The sequence below is a fragment of the Motacilla alba genome, chromosome 14, assembly GCF_015832195.1.
Source record: "Motacilla alba alba isolate MOTALB_02 chromosome 14, Motacilla_alba_V1.0_pri, whole genome shotgun sequence".
Taxonomy (NCBI): Eukaryota; Metazoa; Chordata; class Aves; order Passeriformes; family Motacillidae; genus Motacilla; species Motacilla alba.
The window spans coordinates 7780891-7799131 of NC_052029.1; the positions used below are offsets into that span (position 1 = coordinate 7780891).

An 18241-nucleotide genomic window follows, 5' to 3' on the forward strand; every position below is an offset into this window, starting at 1 on the left:
CAAACCAAAATAACTCAATTATGAGGTCAATTACTCCTGATGGTGGTGCTGCTATGGGTGAGTCATGCAAGGCCTGATTCTTCCATCAGTCTGTAGAATAGTCCCTTCTGAGCTATTAAGTGTTCTGGAGTATCAAATTCTGCTATCCGGCCATTTTCCAAGACTAAAATCCTGTGAACATTAAAAGAAGTGTAAGTTTGGGATTACACCAGCACCTATAATAAACATACTAATTTCTAGTTAGTTTTAAAATCAGTTTCAGTACTTGCTGGTTATTCAGCCAAGCTTTCTGACAGCTTTTCAGCTGGGAAACAGTGCTGGGGTAGAAAGGGTTTCTGATGAGTGACTGTTCAAGGGCTGAGTTTGGGAGGAGGGGTTTTTGCAGCTGAGACTGGAGTGAGATTTGTGAAGGGGTATTGGGTGTTTTAGTTTCACAGCTTTCAGGTGACCAAGGAGCTGTAGTCATGGTTTTGCTGTCAGTGGCAGGGACAGGGCTGTGACACAGCAGGAAAGGCACAGTGTGGGAGTAAAGGATCTCTGATTAACCTGCTGGTGCCCTGCTGGTTTAAGAGAGATCCTCCAAACTCTAAAGCAAGGCTTGGAGGTTTAAACACGAAGAGGACAGAAATGGAGTTGCTGTTCAGCACCATGGTGGGTGTCAGTCACAGCAGCTGCCCGAGTGCTCCCCTGCTCAGAGCTGTCCTCACCTGTCACAGTCCAGGACGCTGCTCACCCGGTGGGCGATCGTCAGCACGGTGCTGTCCCTGAGCTGAGTCCTCAGCATGGACTGAATCTGGACGTCAGTCTCTAAATCCACTGCTGCTGTGGCCTCATCCAGAACGAGGATTTTGGCTTTCTGCAGGAGTGCTCTGGCCAGGCAGAGCAGCTGTTTCTGACCAGTGCTGGAAGTAAGAAGTGGGATGGTAAGCTGAGGCCAGTAGTCACTTTTTCTTGGGGTCAGAACAGATGATTCATTTGAAATCAATAATGAAAAGGTGATTTTTCCCCTTCTCTGAAAGAGTGATTGAGGCTGGTGGCACTGCAGGTAGCTAACAGCATGAAACGGCCTAAGGAAGGGAGGGGCAGGTATTGCTATGGCACCCAGAAGAGCAGCACTTGGAACAGATTGCAGGGGTTTAGGTACTGCACAGATGCAAACCAGCACAGTCATTAAGTCTGAAAGGTCTTCCTTAGTGTCTTAGGATTTGATTTCATGCTGCTAAACAGGACAGTAATGCAGCAATTTGCAGTCTGGACATCATTAATGATTTTTTTTTTTTTTTTTTTAAGGAATGAGCCTTCTTATCCAACCAGCTCTGTTCTCCTAGCCCAGGGGCTGGCACTGCCCTGCCACTGTCTTTCTGCAGATAAAGGTACCTTAGGTTTTCCCCTTGGTCAGTGCACTTATATTCCAGCTGTTCTGGCAAATCTGCAACAAAGTTCTTGAGCTGAGTCAGTTCCAAAGCTGTCCAGATGTCTGCATCAGTGTATTGGTTTAATGGGTCGAGATTCATTCTTAGGGAGCCAGAAAACAAAACTGGATCCTGAGCACAGAGACAGTACAAACAACTCCTGAAATGAACTGTAACAATGAGCTCTTGGGTCCTGCCTGCTGGGTGGGAATCTGTGGCTAATGCTATATTGAATGGCACATGAACATGGCAGAGGTTATTTCCAGCTTGGAAATTGCTCAATGTCTCTCTTCTCACAGAATCTTTATAAACCCTTCCCAGGTGTTCAAGACACTGCTCAAGGATTTTAGAAATGAGTTTCATACCTGGGGAATGACGGTGATCTTGGTCCTGAGTTCATGGAGACCTAGTTGGGCAATGTCCTGTCCATCAATGAGGATGGCTCCTTCTGCAGCTTCCACCAGTCGCAGCAAGCCCACGGCAAGGCTGGATTTCCCAGCTCCTGTTCTGCCAGTTATGCCAATCTGAAAAGGGCAATGGCAGGACTTTGGTTTTGATGTTGATTGTTTTCTCACAGGTGGACAAACATATCAGGTAGTTCCTCTTGGCCATTTGATGGGAGGCAGCTTTGCACAGATCAGATCTTTAGTGCTGTTTGTGATTCACACAGTCTGGCAATACTTTCTTGAAATTGGAAGCATTTATAGCTCACAATTGTTTTGTATGAAAAGGAGTCACAAAAGCCTTTGAAGGGAAGAATAATTACACAACTTAGCAGTTTGAACAGGGCCTTGATGTGGAACTAGACTGAGAAAGTGGAATTCATCTGCTGTAATAAGCTGGACAAGGTGTGCAGTGTGGGAGATGGGCTCCTGCTTTCCTGCAGCTTCCAGGTTGCTGTAGCTGGGTGCAGACAGGGGCTGGATGCCCTGGATCTGGTCAGTGCCCAGCACTGCTCACACTGCTAAGAGAGTGGTTTTTTACCTTCTCATGCCCATTGATGGTCACACTGACATGCCTCAGTGCTAACTCCAAACCTGGCCTGTAGCACAGGCTGTAGTTTCTAAATTCAATCCTTCCCTCAGTGGGCCAAACTTGCCCTTGAAGTTTGGCATTCAGAGTCCAGGGTGCCTGAAGAGATGGAAGAAAACAGCAGTGTTGAAGGCTGGTTTAAATTACCCAATCAAGGTGTCTTCATGAACTTAAATTACCCACAGGTGTCTTCATGAGCTTCCCATTCCAGTATTGCCAATCAAGCTACAATACTGGAATGGGAAGTTCATGAAGACACCTGTGCCAACTGCCCCCCAATCTCTTTGCAGTTTCCAAACCAGAAAAAGGCCTCTAACTTTCATACTGCAGATGTTGCTTTTTACTTTATCCAAAGATGCTGGTCGGATTTTCTTTACTGAAAATGGGGATGAATGTTCGCTTGAATGTCAGAGTTCTGAAACTGAGTGGTTCAATAAAAAAAATATTATATGCCCCTATAAACAGGACTGTGAAAGCCTCCTCTCTCAGGGCAGCATATGGAGATATAATTTTAATGATTACAGAACAAAAATTACTGCACTGGAGACTTTTAGCAGCTAAAAGGCTATCTAGGATACATTACTTATCAGTGAGCTGCATCTGAAGTCACATAATAAATACTCCAAATATGGGCAGGAAATGTCTCATTCCATGAGTGTTAACAAGTGAAGCTATTTTAATGGCAATCCAGTGCATAACTGTCTTAAGGAAATAATGATCAGTGGTTATAAAACAAGTCTAGTCAGTTGGATAAACCCCAAATGCTGCAGTTCTTTAAAGGAAACGTGACAAGCCTTTTAGAAGGGGGAAACTAGAGGTTTTTCAGGTGGAACTGAAAAGTTACTCATTGAGTTTGCAGAGATGTTCAGCCCCTTCTAGTAAGGTCAGTAGTGGATTAGCTACCTCCTTAGGAGTCCTCAGGTATTCCCTCACTCTCTCCACAGAAACAGTGTTGTTCTCTACTTCTGTCCAGGAGCGAACCATCCAGTTCAGAACACCAGTTATCTGCCACAGAGGAACAGAAGCATTAGGGCAGATTAAATGAGCCCTGGCCTGTGCTCAGGAGATACCTGATACTTTGTCTTAGTGTTTATTTCTAAGGATCTCCTCATCAGCTAATTATATCAGAAATTAGATTATATCAGAAAACCTTAAAATGCTAAAGTGAAAGCCAGGTCCTGCCACAGCCCATTCAGCATGTTTATAGAGAATGAAATGCTATTGACTTGGATGCTCAAAGATGGTGTAGCTATTTCTTAGGCTCTTGTGCAACTAGTCTACAAGCAGGTAAGACAGGTTCTGAAGACCTTGCTTCAGCTGCCCAGGGCTTGCTTTAACTTAGATTTTGAGTTCAGGTGTAGGAGGAAGATGGCCCATACATGTGTTTATGAGGTTCTTTCCCTAAGGAGCCATGTGCTCCAAATGCTCTGGATTTCAGCAATGACAGCAGGATTTGGTAGGAAAAGGCATCTAAAAAGGCACAGAAATAGTTCATAGCAGAAATTAAAATGCAGTTGCTTTTGATAAAGGCAAGCATGGTATTATTTCCCCACTGGGTTACCTGGAGAGCATAGGAAAGGGAGAAGCCAGCAGTTCCTGGACTGAGCTGTGTCCTGCCCATAGCTGCAAACAGGGCTGCAAACAGCACGATGCCATTGCCCAGGAACTCCAGGTTTGTAGCAAGCCACCTGCAGGAGGAGGGGAGCACAGAGCTGTTGCTGGGTGCCCTTTCCCTTTCTCCCAAAACATGATTACTTTACAGAACACTTAAGGAGTTGCTGGGCAGATTTGTACCTGTCAGCAACAGCTCCAGGGAAGCAAATTCGCTGGTTCTCATCCACTAGGAAATTGCTCTTTGAAATAAACCTCTGCTGGTCTTTGTGAGCACGGATCACACTGCTGCCTTGGAAGGTTTCTGAGATGTGGGAGTAGATGGGTGACCTGCTGGCAGCCTCCATGCGCCTCAGCTGGCAGGAGGTGCTGACATAGAAGTGCTGGGACAAGGGGAAAGAAAGGGACAGTCATTAGAAGGCTCATGCTTCTGTGGAGGTACTCCAGAGGAAATTTGGGAAGGCCTGAACAAGTGCAACAGTATGTACTAACCTCGTGTTACAAAACCTTTTGTGCATGTACGACATGCTCCCAAAAGATGAGGCAGTGTTCCTACCTCTGTTATGTCCTGTCTTTATTAGGAATAATCATAACTATTCCTAATTCCTAACATTCCTAATTTGGTTGGGGCAAAGGAGCCAGGGTGCTGTGAACCCACAAAACCTCTACACTCAGTTTCTCCTGCAGCTGAGCCCTTTGCTCGATGGAGAACAGATATGTACTTGCCCCTCCCTAATGCTCAGTCCTGGCTGGCAAACGTGGATACATTAAAAAGTAGTGCAGGAATTCTGCAGGAAAGGAAAATGCTTTTGGTTTTCATGTGATTCACACTAATGGAGATGAGGGATACAACCTAAGCAGGATTTGTTTTAGACACCAGAAAAGCACAAGCCTGTTTGTGAAGGCTCTGGGGTGCTTTGGAAGGCTGAGGTGATGTGGGAAAGGGACTGACATTACTCTTGCTCAGATGCAACTCGAGATGATGCAACTAATTTCTGCATGCCTTCACTCCTAAGAAATGGAAGGAGGCTTTCTGCAGGGCCATGGCTGTGCTGCTTCAGCCTCTCCTGTGTGTGTTACCTGTGAGCTCCTACCTGGAATGCTGCATAAAGAACAGTCAAGGCTACTATGGCCACTGTTGCCCATGGTGTAGCCACCACAATCACCAGGTAGATCTCCAGTAAGGTGAACAAGAATCCCAGCACAGACTTAAGCTTGTCAGGGATGACAGAATCAACAGCATCCATGTCTCTGGAGAAGCGGTTCAGCAGGTGTCCAATGGGTGTTTGCTCAAAGAAGAGCATTGGGGACCTCATGACATTGCTGAGCAGCTGCAGGAAGAGCTGGTGTGAGGCTAACACTCCCCCCAGCAGCACTGCTGCTGTGCAGGCAAACCTACCAAGGGCTGTAACAGAAAAGAAATTATTATTACTGGGTCTGAACAAACCCACCTTGGAGCTCTCCTTAGCAAGATGGTGATTTCCACTCAGTCCTGTGTGCATTCAGGGAGGTGCAACAGGAATTAAACCTCTCTTTATCAGGAATTAAACCAAGCCTCAGAGTTGCAGGGTAAGCTGCCCTTTCTGGAGGGTAGTTACAGAGTGGCCAAAGACCTTCTAAGCCAGCTTGATGGGGGGCATGTATTCAGGAACTTAAACATGCAGGACAAATTATTCCTTCATCACAAAATAAGCTTGAATGGGATTACTTTAAATTGCTCAGTGATATTTTTCTTTTTAAATAGTGACCAAAAGAATGGTGGCTCTTTTAAAAGAAAAAGATAAAAAATGTAGAAGTCCACAAGTTTCTCTTCTTTTCTCTCTCTTTCATGTGACATAAGTCAAGACTTCATTCAGCATGGAGAAGAGCCCCCACTTGCACATTTATATGATTAATTTATACTGGAATGATGAGAAGAGATGAAAAACCTTTAGGGTCGGGTCCAAAAGCCCAAGGGTATGCACTTGTTTATATTCTGAGAACACATCCTGGATATGGGACAGGGAACTGGGAATACAGAGAATTAGGTGAGCACCTTCAACACACCTTGAACCACTCCTAAAGCACCAAAGACTCCAAGTCTGAGCTCTGTGTGCTGCTGTGTCCCGTTGTGCACGGGGTCATCTGCCCAGAGGCTGAGCCAGTAGCCCCGGGAGAAGGCCACGGCCTGCTGGCAGGCGAAGGACAGGAGCACGTACACAGCCAGCGCCCGGCCTGCCGCCCGCAGGTAGGCTCCGTACACCCCAGCCCTGACCTGCAGAGACACGTGGGCACAAAGAGGAGGAGAGGGGGTTGTTAGCTAAAAAAAGCAGCTCTGAAGCAAGGAGTGATTTATAATGGGATTTCTCAGTGATATGTCACAGTCACAGCAACCGTGTTGATTCTTGTTTTGTTTTCCTCATGGATGAATAATTAAGGCATAGTTAAAGAAACCACTAATGAATGATTATAATCAACTGATCAAGGTTATGCAATAGGCTCATGTTACTTCTGGAATACATGTAAGGGTTTCTTTATGTCAGGCAGTGGTTTTCCTGTGTGCTGGTGTGAGAGAGCTGTCATGTTTACACTGGGTGCTTGCGTGGGGACCTGCTGATCACGAGAGGTGAGGGGATCCCAGTCTGGCTAGTGCTGGGGCTCCCTAAAGAAAAAGCTGCCTCTTTTGAGGTTTCTGACTTCTTTTTCTCATTTCTTCTTCTCAGTATGGTATGTCCTTGTCTCAGTTACAGGGCACACTTGTAGAGCTCAGCTGATGCCCTGGCTGTGCTTTAGCTGAGGCAGGGAGCTGGCCTGCCTGCCATGGGTGTGTTATCCCCATGGAATGTGTCCTTGCCTCTGCAGGAAGGTGCTGTGCTTACCCTGCCGTGCTGAGTTCTCTCTGCCTTGGTTAATCCTCCACTGGTGGCTGCAGCTCTGGTGCAGTCTGGGCTCACAGGAATGGTCTCCCTTCCCACAGCAGATTTTACGGAATCACCACTTCAGGAAGAAAACAAAAATACCTTCAATTTTTAGCCACCCATCCACACTTAAATCCATGCCTGTCTTGAGGGCTGCAGTTTTCAGGCTCCTCCAGAGTGTCCCGAGCCACTGTCCATGTTTGTCATAAGGACTGGGCTCTGTCAAGCCACTGAGGAGCAGAAAAAAGCATTCACTCTGAGGCTGGTTTGGGATCAGTCTGACCTTACAGCCCCACAGGGAAGTGATCAGCAACCAAATGTATCAAGGAGCCTGTGCTTTAGCTCTGTTGTGCCTCCTTGTGAAATACAGAAGATATGTCAGTCATCTTCCACATTCAAGAGCAGGTTTTTACCTATTCTTGAGTTTTGCTTGTTTGCTCTTGTTACTTATTTATGGATCAATCCCAAACCTGTATAATACTCAGTAAGAGCCTCTGTGTAGGCTTAGATGGGCTTTTGGAGTCAATTCTTCAGTATCTGAGACTGCTTTAAGCTTACCTGAGGGGTTTCTGCTGAGATGGACCATTCCCAGTGGTGATAGTGCCCTTGGTGTCTCCCATAGCTGTGAAATAAATGTATTTTTTTCTAAATGCTTTATAATCCTGTTTTGTCCTATACAGCCTTTGAAAGACTGGTAATATATGGAGGAAAGATTAATTTTAAAAAATTGTTTCTAAAGGCAGAAATATCAAGGTGAGGCTTGAAGAATAGCACATACAGTGGGTAATAGCTTACTGCTTGATTATTGTCTACTAATATGAATTTAAGAACCAATTTTGAGGTGATGACTCAGCTGATTTGACAGGCATATTTTTCCCCACACAAAGCAACACTTTACTGTGATTAGATCTGTGCTTTAAATGTCCATAATAAAACAGATGTGATATGAAGGGAACTGTTGACTGATAGACCTAGGATGATTCCAACCCATCTGGGTTACCTGGAAAACCAGCAGGTGGCTTCTCTTCTGCAGTAACGTGTGAACGAAGAAAATCTGCAAAGGCTCCATTTCTCTGTAGAAGTTCTTGGTAGGAACCAGTTTCTGAGATCATTCCATCCACCAGAAAAACAATGTTATCCACTTGAGGCAAAATGTTAATTGTGTGAGTCACCAGCACACGAGTCTGCTTGAATAAAGAGGGAGCAGTTACAATTGTTCTGCTGTCAGTACTGGTATCAGTATTTCAGGATCAAATTTAGGCCTCAAAAATGGAATTAAAGGGTATTTTCTTTTATTTACATTTCTGAGCATATTTGCACAGATAATTGGAGGAAAGGATGTAAGAAAAGTAATTTTTCCCTAGATAAACTGGCATATTCCGCATTTGTAATATACAGTCAAGCCCTTTGAGTACACCTTATGTCTGATACATTGTTCTTAGGAAGTAATTCTGTTTCAATACATTAATTATATTCTGATACTTGCAACCAATCTCCTGGAGTGAAAGGTATTTGTAATCATATATGTTTGTTTTAATTGGACTTCGTAATGCAAGAAATTGCCTTCTTCCTGTTTCCCTTCTATACTGTGAAACTGAATTGAGTATTTCTAGGCAATTTATAGTATGAATCCAAAAGAGCTGCCCTAGCATTCCTTCTCATGTAACCATGCTTTGTTATCCAGATAGCTTGACAGCAGAGGAATACCAAAGAAAAAACAAAACACAGCCAATGCACACAGAATGGAGGAGATGTGTTTAAGTGATGAACATTTGGATGATGAGAACTGTAAAGGTGCCACTGAACTACTCAGAAGTAATGGGATTAGACAGCACGGTGATAGAATTTGGAAGAGATGAGGCAGCTCCTCTGAACTGTTCTAGAAGTCAATCTCAAAGGAGGGGAGGATGTTGATAGAGGACCAAAGAACTGTAAACCTGCTGTGAAAGTAAGGCTGGCACTAGGCATGTGGCTTGCATGAGTATAAAGGCAGCCTTCCTCCTCCTAAATGAGATTTCCTGCAGGACTTGCAGGTGCTGTGTGGCCTGCAGAGGTTCCCCAGTCCCCCGCTGCTGCTGCAAAAAAGTGTTTGTGAGCCTTTGACAAACCGAGCAACCCACCCTACTGGAAACATTTTGGGGGCTCTGCTTAATTAGAGTCATTGTGTAAGTGTTTACAGTTCAGGTTCACACACACCTTGTCCTTCAGTAAACCATTGGGTCCAAGAACATGTTCAAAAATGTGCTGCCCAACGTGGGCATCAAGAGCTGCCAGGGGATCATCGAGCAGGTAAATCGCAGCCTTCTGGTACACAGCCCGAGCAAGGCTCACTCTCTGCTTCTGCCCTCCAGACAGATTGATTCCCTGGAAAAGATATTGACTCTGCTTATTTCAAAGCTACAGCATATTTCCCAACTGCTGACTTCCTTATTTTTAGATCAGGGGACCTCCCACCCTCCCTCCAGGGCTCTTGCAGAGGCAGAGTGTCTTGAACAAATCTTTCCTGCAAAAGAGCACCCAAACATCTCTTATGGCTCTGCCTAGGCTGTCAGAAGGTGGGCTTAAATTAAATTAAATCATGGCCTAACTTTCCAGAAATTCCTGAGCACCTGCCTCTTGTGCGTTTAGTTTTCTTGTGTTTTTATCACAACTCCCAAAGTTGTAGTTACTCAGAGGTAGATGTTTTAAGCAGGACAGCTGAAGTTGTAGCTACTCAGGGAAAAGTTGGCCAGAACATAAACCCAAGGCAGTACCTTTTCTCCTATTTCACTCTTCTGCCCTGCAGGGAAGGTCTCCAAATCAGGGTGCAGCGCACAAGCCTCTGTCACTCTACTGAACCAGGTTTCATCCATCTCTCTCCCAAACAGAATATTATCTTCCACTGAAGCATTTAGAACCCAAGCTTGCTGGGGGACATAAGCTGCAGTGTCCTATAAAAGTGGAAGAATGTTAGCAAACTTTTCCATAAGCTCAACTTGACACTGTGAGAACCCACCTTTGAAGAAAAGCTCTCAGTTGTGGGAATCTGGAATGATCATCAGCACTGGCAATTCTCAGAAGGCTTTGCAAAATATGAGCCTCCACTGTTATTACCTTACAGGGGAGTGAACAGAGGTGCAAGTACAGGATGCAATTTACTAGGATGGCACTTCAGCCTACTGTGAGAGGGAGAAATAGAACTGGATGTTTGAAGTATTGTTCCAGTTCCTATTCACAAAGTTCAGGCTCATCTGAGAAGTCTGCAGCACCTTCAGATAACTAAATGTGGACTGATACATACAGCCTGTGTTAAAATTCAGCAGTAAATGGGTTTCCTCAGGTGACTGATGCTGTGGTTCATACCTTACAGTTCCTGAGAACAGCCTAATTAGAAGCAAATGCTGAGGACAAAATTTACCTTCATGGTCACGCAGTCCTCGGTGGCCTCCAGCTCGCCCAGCACCGCTGCCAGCAGGGAGGACTTGCCAGCACCCACCTGGCCAACCACAGCCAGCAGAGAGCCCTGGGGCACACTGAGCTCTATGCTGGGGGAAAAGACAATCTCTTACCACATTTTAGATACACTTTCTGAAAGCAAATAATTGTACTGATTATCAAAATTCTTGCTATAGTCGGGTATGTATCGAGTAAATCCTCTAATTTCATCCCTTCAGCACCTCCAACCAGAAAGTCTTCATCCACATCCCCATCTGAGTTTCATACCCAGATCCTCACTCTGGAGACAGGCTAGCCCAAAACACTGGATGTAGAACACTCCTGAACATCAGAATTTTTCAAAGCTTTTCTTTTCTAAAATGTCAATCCCTTTTGAAATAAGCACGTAGTGATGTCATATATAATACCTGCATTCCATCTGTTCTATTTTTTTTCCTTAAATCACTGTAATTTCATATTTGGGCAAGAAAACTGTATAAACAAAACAGTCACATATAATAAGGCAACATCCAGATACAGGCACCTTCCCATTTATGTGCTCCTCAACATAAAAGCAAAATGATGTTTTTTCTGATTTTATAATTTTCAGAATTCAACACTGAATATGAAGCAAACTCAGAAGCCTCTGGATATTCCACCCTGGTTTCACTTAGGCCCTGAGGAATTAGTTCATCCAGCATCCACCCTGACGTACAGTATTGAGGGATGACTAAAGGTAAGTCTGTACCTTCTAAGACAAGGAGAAGTTTCTTTGCTCCAGCAAAAAGTCCCATTTCTTATGGTGATACTTGCTTGTACTAAAACATGAAGAGAGACAGACCACTTGTAAATGCAGAGATAGCTACAGAAATGTCCCAATTTATGTGATTTTATGTTTCAGTGTGTATTTATGTTACATAAAATCAACTTTTATTATGAAAAGAAGGGGTAAATCACCGGATTAGATTTCATTGTTAGAAATAATGAGGCCAGAGAGATAAAGTGACAGTAAGGAGCAAATATTTTTCTCTTGACTATGGTAGACACCCTGAGTAGAAGCTGAACAATGGAAATTACTCCTCTTATAAGACAAAAGTGCTAACATAAAAGCTGACCACAGCCAGAAGTGTTTCTGCTTGAGCTCTCAGGATTCAGTTCTTCCAGATTCAGAAAAGCTGCTAAACGGTTTAAGGAAACTTTGGCCTGAAATGAAGAAGCACACAGAAGAAAATAAGATTTAGAGTAGAAAGGGAGCAAAAACCCAAAGTGAAGACTCAGTTTGAAGACCCACTTAGAATACTGACTCGTGCTATGCTGCAGATGCTGTAGGCTTAGATGGGCAAAGGCCTTCCTTATGTTACCTGCCTTTATTTCCACTTAGCTAAGCAAAACCTCCAAATCCTTCCCTGTGCTTCCGGTTCAGTGAAATTGGCACTTTTCATCCAATTCTTCCTGCAATCTTTCCAGCAATTGCTTCTGTGCATGAAAATCTGTGACAGTCTTAGAGGGTAAGAGGGAAATGAATTTCCTAATTTCTTACTGAACAGTGAATTGCTTTTTTCTCTGGCCTGGACTAGCAGGGCCTCCCCTATGGAGATTTTGTTCCATGTTCTGATTTCTGTGAATAAAAACAGAACTGGAAGCCTCTCTGAGATCTAAGGTGCTTGTGCTGAGCTACAAAAGACTTAGGAATAATTCTTGTTGACTATTTTGTCAATATAAAGGAGTCTTTCTGAAAAGCAATGCCACAAAGTACCTTTGGCTGCAAGCCCTTGCACGTCACCATTTCACAGTGGCAATTAAACAGCTGATGTGAAGAGCCCTAAGAAATCCCTGCCTTTACCTGTTAATGGGGATATGTAAAAACCCATTATGGCCAAAGAAGAGGAACAGGGCCTGCAGTTAACCTGGACAGCAGCATTGATGGAGAAGGGCAGGAAGGAGTGGGCAGTGTTGAGGATGTTGATCAGCGTCAAGGACACAAAGGCCTTCTCAGCATCCAGCACGTGTGTGTTGTCCACCAGGGTGTAGACAGCAAACATGACAAATGTGATCTGAAAGGGAGCAAAGGACAAGCAAACCACTTGCTTCAGAATGGTTCAAGGGTGACAGGCCCTTCAGGACTCTGGGACCCATCTGGTTAAATCCAGGCTATCCCCTCTAGGTGCCTGTCCTGCACCATAGGAAAAGGTCTGGCATGTGGGTGACAGAACCAAGTTTGATCACTGGATGTTCTGCTTTAAGGAGCTTTTGGTGCAGCAGCCACAGCAACTCCTGTGACCTCCAGCTCCAGGCAGATAGAATCTTTAGCTGTCCATAGGAAAAATCTGTCCAGGCAGGAGTACAAAGGAAAAGGGAAGTACAGCATATGTTTTATGTAGGAAGGTGATCCACTCACCAGGAAAGTTGACGAATGGAAAGAAACTAGGGATGCTGAAAAGAGAATCTGAGATCTTTTTAAGGCCTGAAGTTCTTGCTTTCGGATTCCAAGTACTTTCTCCATGAAGGTTTTCTCCCAGCCATACAGTTTGATTACTTTAATGTTACTGAGAATTTCATTGGTGAGTTTGGCCCTTTCATCCTTATGTTTCATCTGGATTTCCTGTAATGAATGTTTGAGTTTTATCATTTAATAGGTTGTATGTTTAATGGTGCAATTATTCTGAGGAAAAATACCTTATTCCTGCCTCCAAGTCCTGAATAAATTTCCCTGCAGTTGAGCTGTATATACTGTTTTGCTTATGACTCTTCTAGGCTGGGAAATATTTTACTTTTCATCTTCAGAGTTTTATTTTTACTGGCAGTACATAAAAACAAGAGAATAGTAGGGCGAACACAGTAAAAAGGCTGAATATGGAAGAGCTTACTCTAAATTTCAAGAAACTTTGCAGGCCTCAAATCCTCCTATGTTACTTCAGACAGTCATGGAAAGCATGAATAAATAGAAGTTATCACATAACTCAGTAAACCGCTTCATTTTTATGAAGCAAAATGTACCTGAAACTGACTCCTCTTCTTGGTGATCACAAAATTCAGAGGCAAAAGAAAAAGAAATACAGCAATTGCAGTCAAGGCAGATGTCCCTAGAAGCTGCCAAGAGAAAAAAGAAAAGAGAAGGAACTTCTGGTGATGACTAGGCAAGATTGCTTTTCGTTCCCTTGCTTACCTTCCCTCTTATTTGAACTTGTGCATAACATCCCTCTGGCCAAGCCTTTACTGTAATCTTGCCTTTGCCTTTCCAGGGAGCTGTGCTCCTAAGCACTGTGGATTGTTAACTCTCCAAGCCGGATAACTCCTGTCATCAGGCTGTGCTGAATTTATTCGCTCCCTTGTTAGGAGCTAGATCGGTGCTGAAGGCGATCCAGAGGCACGCTGGCAATTCAAGTCATTCCCGGCTCTTCTCATGCATCCCTGGATGCGTTCAGAAGGACATCTTGTGGCTGCCCTGAGTAAGTGACCCCAGACAACACCCGGTTTTCCTTCAAAACAAACCCAAACCCTCAACCAAGTATTCTTGCAGCATAAATAGCCCAGCTTGTCTGCATGAGATGAAATGGTGGCATTATCCTGTGCCATTATCTTGGGACAGCTCTTGGATCTCAGGGTTCATAACAATTATGTATTAACACTTGTTTTTTATGGGTTAGTTACATCTCCCTAGGGATGGCTGGAGAGGGGAGTAACATATAGAGTTACAGGTATTGTCTGCACAAATGGTCTGTGAACACCAGCAAAGAAAATGTAATTATGCTCCAACCACATTCAACTTGTCAAGGTCATTAGAAAAGGGATGATGACTTCACAACAGTCTGTACCAGGGCTACTGATTTTCACAGTCACAGCATCCTGCCAGGCACGAGGCACAATCCATCCTGGGTAGTAAAGGAAGGCCTCAAAGGTCTCTGGAAAGCTCCTGTGAATCACTTGTCTCTATAATGCTCATGCTTCCATTGGCCAAGAACAGGGACTAAACAATAGGGCTCTGTACTGCTGAGAAAAGATTACCATCCATTATTTCTAATTCAGGTTTTGCTGTCTCCTTGCTGAATTCCTTGATACCTATGAAATCCAAAGTATTCAATACTCTTTCTGAATGGCATGTAACTTCGCTTCAAGCTGTTCACTGATCTTGTGGTAATCAGGCTTCAGGATGAAGTATGTCAAGTTGCTATTTCAGACCATTCCCCATTATGTTCTGGGACTGTGCCAAGGACCTGGAACTGGACTTTCAGCCTACACTGGGCCACCACCTTTTGGTTGTAAAGAGAGGTGACAGGAAAATCTGAAGCAGAAGTTTATCAGTCAGCTCACAATAACCATACTCACAGACTCCTAAAAGGGACTGAATGCTGAATACACAGGTGAGAAGATGAATTGAAGGATCAGACAAGAATTCTGTATCAATAAAAATATCTTTCGGAAAGAAAAGTGAATCCACTGTGCTACAGAGCTAAGAAAAATATAGCAATTTCATGTAATTCAAACTAGTAAGTATAATTTTGAAACTTCCTTTTTCCTTTGATATTTAGAATAGAAAGGGATTGATAAATACTGTCATATATTACCTGCCACAAGAAGACAAAGCAGATGATAATCCGAATAGGAGCCAGCCAGGTCCCATTAAAATAGATAATCAGATCCATTAGCTTTTGCACATCAACAGACACCAGATTAACAATTTCACCTGTGGTTGTTGCTTTCCTTGAGGCATTTGACATAACGAGGATCTAGACAGGGCAGAGAAGAAAGAAAAGACATTATCAAACAACAGCTTTGGTCCAAGAGTCAAACAACATTCTTTTCCTCACAGAGAACAAAGAGAGTGAGAAAAATGTCAAATCTGAGGTATTGAAACCATGCTGCTACCTGGGCCATGTGACTTCACTTCAAGATGAAGCATTTACTCCTTTTCCCCAGCCACCACAAGAAATGCATGTTACTTATACATGTACATACAGCATAAGAAAGTCCATGTTGATTTTTTGCTCTTTCATTTTCTTGGCTTTTCCTTCATAGGGAAGCTCTAAAAAATGTACCTGCCATGTACTGCTCAGAGAGGAGTCTACATCCTAAAACTAGTTTCTAATGACACCTCCCCTGATATTGCTATGGACAATGTAATGTATGGACAGTAAGGCAGGGTTAGAAAAAAGCAAAGCTAAAAAAGGAGCTGCAGCCTCACCTTCCTGTACACAAGGCCTGTGAGTGCAGTTCTCAGCCTCAGCCCCAGAACAAGGCACATGTACATGTAGCGTTGCTCAAACAGAGTCTGGAGACAGCCCAGCAGGAACATGCTGAAGGCATAGAAGTAGCCAAGCCAGCTTGGGGCTGCCTGATCTTCAATGAACTTCAGGAAAAGGCTGCAAGACAGGAGCCAAATGTTGCTGAATCCACACAGTACTGATGAAATATCAGACACACAAAAATAAACTGGCAGAAACAGTGGGGATTTTTTTTTTTTGTATTCTCTCTGGCTGAGGTTTATCAGTAAATAGCAGAAGAATTGGAACATATAACATCCTGATTTTTGAAATCTAGCCACTCGTGGTTTTGAAGCGATTTCTGATCTCAGCATCCTCTCTGGGTAGACCTCATTTTCAGTGTTAAGGATGGCTCCTGATTTTCAGGAATTTGTCACAAATATGCAAAGCAGTAGCTGTAATCTAAGGAAATCATTGATATTTCCAGAACTTCTCCTAATCTTAATGAGTAAGAATGGATTTTGCCCATGAAAATATAACGTAATGCAGGTTGGTGTTGTACCAAGATAACCCACAAAGCATTTAATCAGTTAACAAAGCTAGTTAAGATGTGTAGGATGCACAGGTATGCTCTTTATTAGGCAGGGAACATGGAGCCTTAAGACTACAGGAAGTAGCAAGTGATGTGATATACAGATCCATCAAATAACTCCTGTTCCACTGATGTTGTCAAATGGCTTGGTGCATCCTGTCCTTCCCACTGCTGGTGCACAGCAGTGCAGACAGTGTGCACAGCTTCACACAGTGGCTTTTTGTATTTCCCTCCTGACTTGACAGGGGGTTTAGCACAAATGACACCTGAGCTCCCTTCATCAGCAAGAGAAAATTTCAAAAGGTCGTTGTTTGTATGTCTGTGAGTGCTGCCATACACATCTCTGAGCTCATGCACACAGCAATCTTGTACATGTGACAGAAATACATCTTAAATGTGCACATACCTCAGTACCTTTGGGGTGGAGAACAAGAAGACATCACAGATAACTAAGCAGACAGTGCTGAGAAGGAAATAAGTTCCAAACATGCTCCAAAACATTCTCAGTAAGGGCCTGCTCTGACTGTGCTTTGATTGTAGTAGAGCCTCTGTCTCTTCAGCTTCTGCTATACCATTTTCAGTTTTCTGACCCTTTTTAAATATGGCAGACTCCATTTTCCTGAAGGAAGAAACAATGAGAAAGTTACCTACAACTGGAGAAAGCTTGGGAAATTTGTATCTTCAAAAAATCACTAAATATCTCACACTGGGTCGCATACCATGTCCAGTAAAAAAGTCATCAAAAACTGACCCCTCTCACAGAAAGTTAGTTCTGTGCTTCCAGGAGTGGAAGATGTTCTCCAGCAGATTTTAACACTTAAAATCAGATTTTGCACAAAAGGACTCACACACCAGTACCTGTGAGTGTATTTGCTTAGATCATCTAGAACTGCCCAGCTGAGCCCATGATGTGCCCTCCAGATCTAATACTCACTGCTGGCTTCTGCTGTGACACTTCTTCCATTCTCTTTCTGCCCAGGCAACAATTTCTTCAGAGGAGTCCTGTTTCCTCACTGGCCACAAGTCATCCACCCCCAAGGCCTGCTGAGAGCCCTTCCAGAGGAGCCTGGAGGACACAGATGCAGTCAGGGGAGCACAGCAGGATCTGTGCTGTGTGTGACTCTTTCAGAACACAGGGGCATCAAGGCAGTGCACCACAGACAGCACACAGCACTGATCACGACACCACTCAGGACTGTCCTGTCCCACAATAAACATGAATGTCAGGAACAGCAGCTTTGATTTGCATCCCTAGGCTATCTTCTGTCAGCACAATGGGCATTTGCAAGTCAGCCCTAATTTCTAGTCCATACTGAGAGTCTTGGGTAGAGGAGTAGAAAGTTGAGTTTAACTTTCTCTGGGCTCCATAAAAGGCAGATGAGACCAAGGTCTGGCCAGCAGAGAGGGTTGTGGTTGGTATACAGTGATCTTTTGATATTGATGAGATCTATTTCAAGATTGGGAGGGCACTGGAGGGGTGGTTAGGAGGTAGAAGAGAATTATCTAGAATTACAAATTTGCATTTTAAACTTATTTGAGAAAAGTAAATTTAATTTTTATAATTTGATTTTGTGGGAATACCTCACAAAGCAAATAATTTAAAGAAATAATTTGAATCCTCACTCCATAAGCTAACTCAGGGCTGAGGTATTTCCCATTGGCTGCCCTCTACACCCTCTCTGATCTCTGATGCTGCTGCTTTTTTCTGATATTGAAGCAAAACCACATCTTCTGTTTTCTTACCCAGAGAACCACCAGTATGTGATTTTGGAAAGAAAAGAGCTGCTGGCTTCTGGGCACTGATTCTGATGGGAGAGAAAACACGTGTGATATTTATATAAAGAAAAGGGCATGTGTCAGATGAATATAGCTCCCTTCTGTGCTTCCCCAGGAAAAGCAATCAGAGTTGTCCCCCTCCCCATTCATTGAACCAGAGTAAGAGTATTGTGGAGGCTCAATGGGATTGGAAGATTTTTAGGAATTTGACTTTGCATATGGAAGAACAAAGAATATAATTCTTCATATCCAAAGACATTTATTTTCTTAAGCACAGAGCTTTTCCACAACAGGGTACTGCAGCAC

At 43.6% G+C, this 18241-nt stretch overlaps 1 protein-coding gene across 1 annotated transcript; it reads right to left on the reverse strand.

Moving 5' to 3' along the window:
- Positions 1–26: 26 nt before the first annotated feature.
- On the reverse strand, positions 27–17882 carry LOC119706750 (multidrug resistance-associated protein 6-like). Its single transcript, XM_038150748.1, is given in 25 exon segments — positions 27–171; positions 708–902; positions 1378–1544; positions 1778–1936; positions 2397–2543; positions 3348–3449; positions 4006–4132; positions 4239–4438; positions 5150–5460; positions 6102–6309; positions 6914–7031; positions 7511–7574; positions 7953–8136; positions 9149–9316; positions 9706–9882; positions 10350–10476; positions 11115–11184; positions 11482–11569; positions 12274–12420; positions 12765–12968; positions 13364–13456; positions 14932–15093; positions 15549–15726; positions 16566–16778; positions 17094–17882. Coding segments are annotated over 24 exon segments (3750 nt in total). The 5' UTR covers positions 16775–16778; positions 17094–17882.
- Positions 17883–18241: the final 359 nt, after the last annotated feature.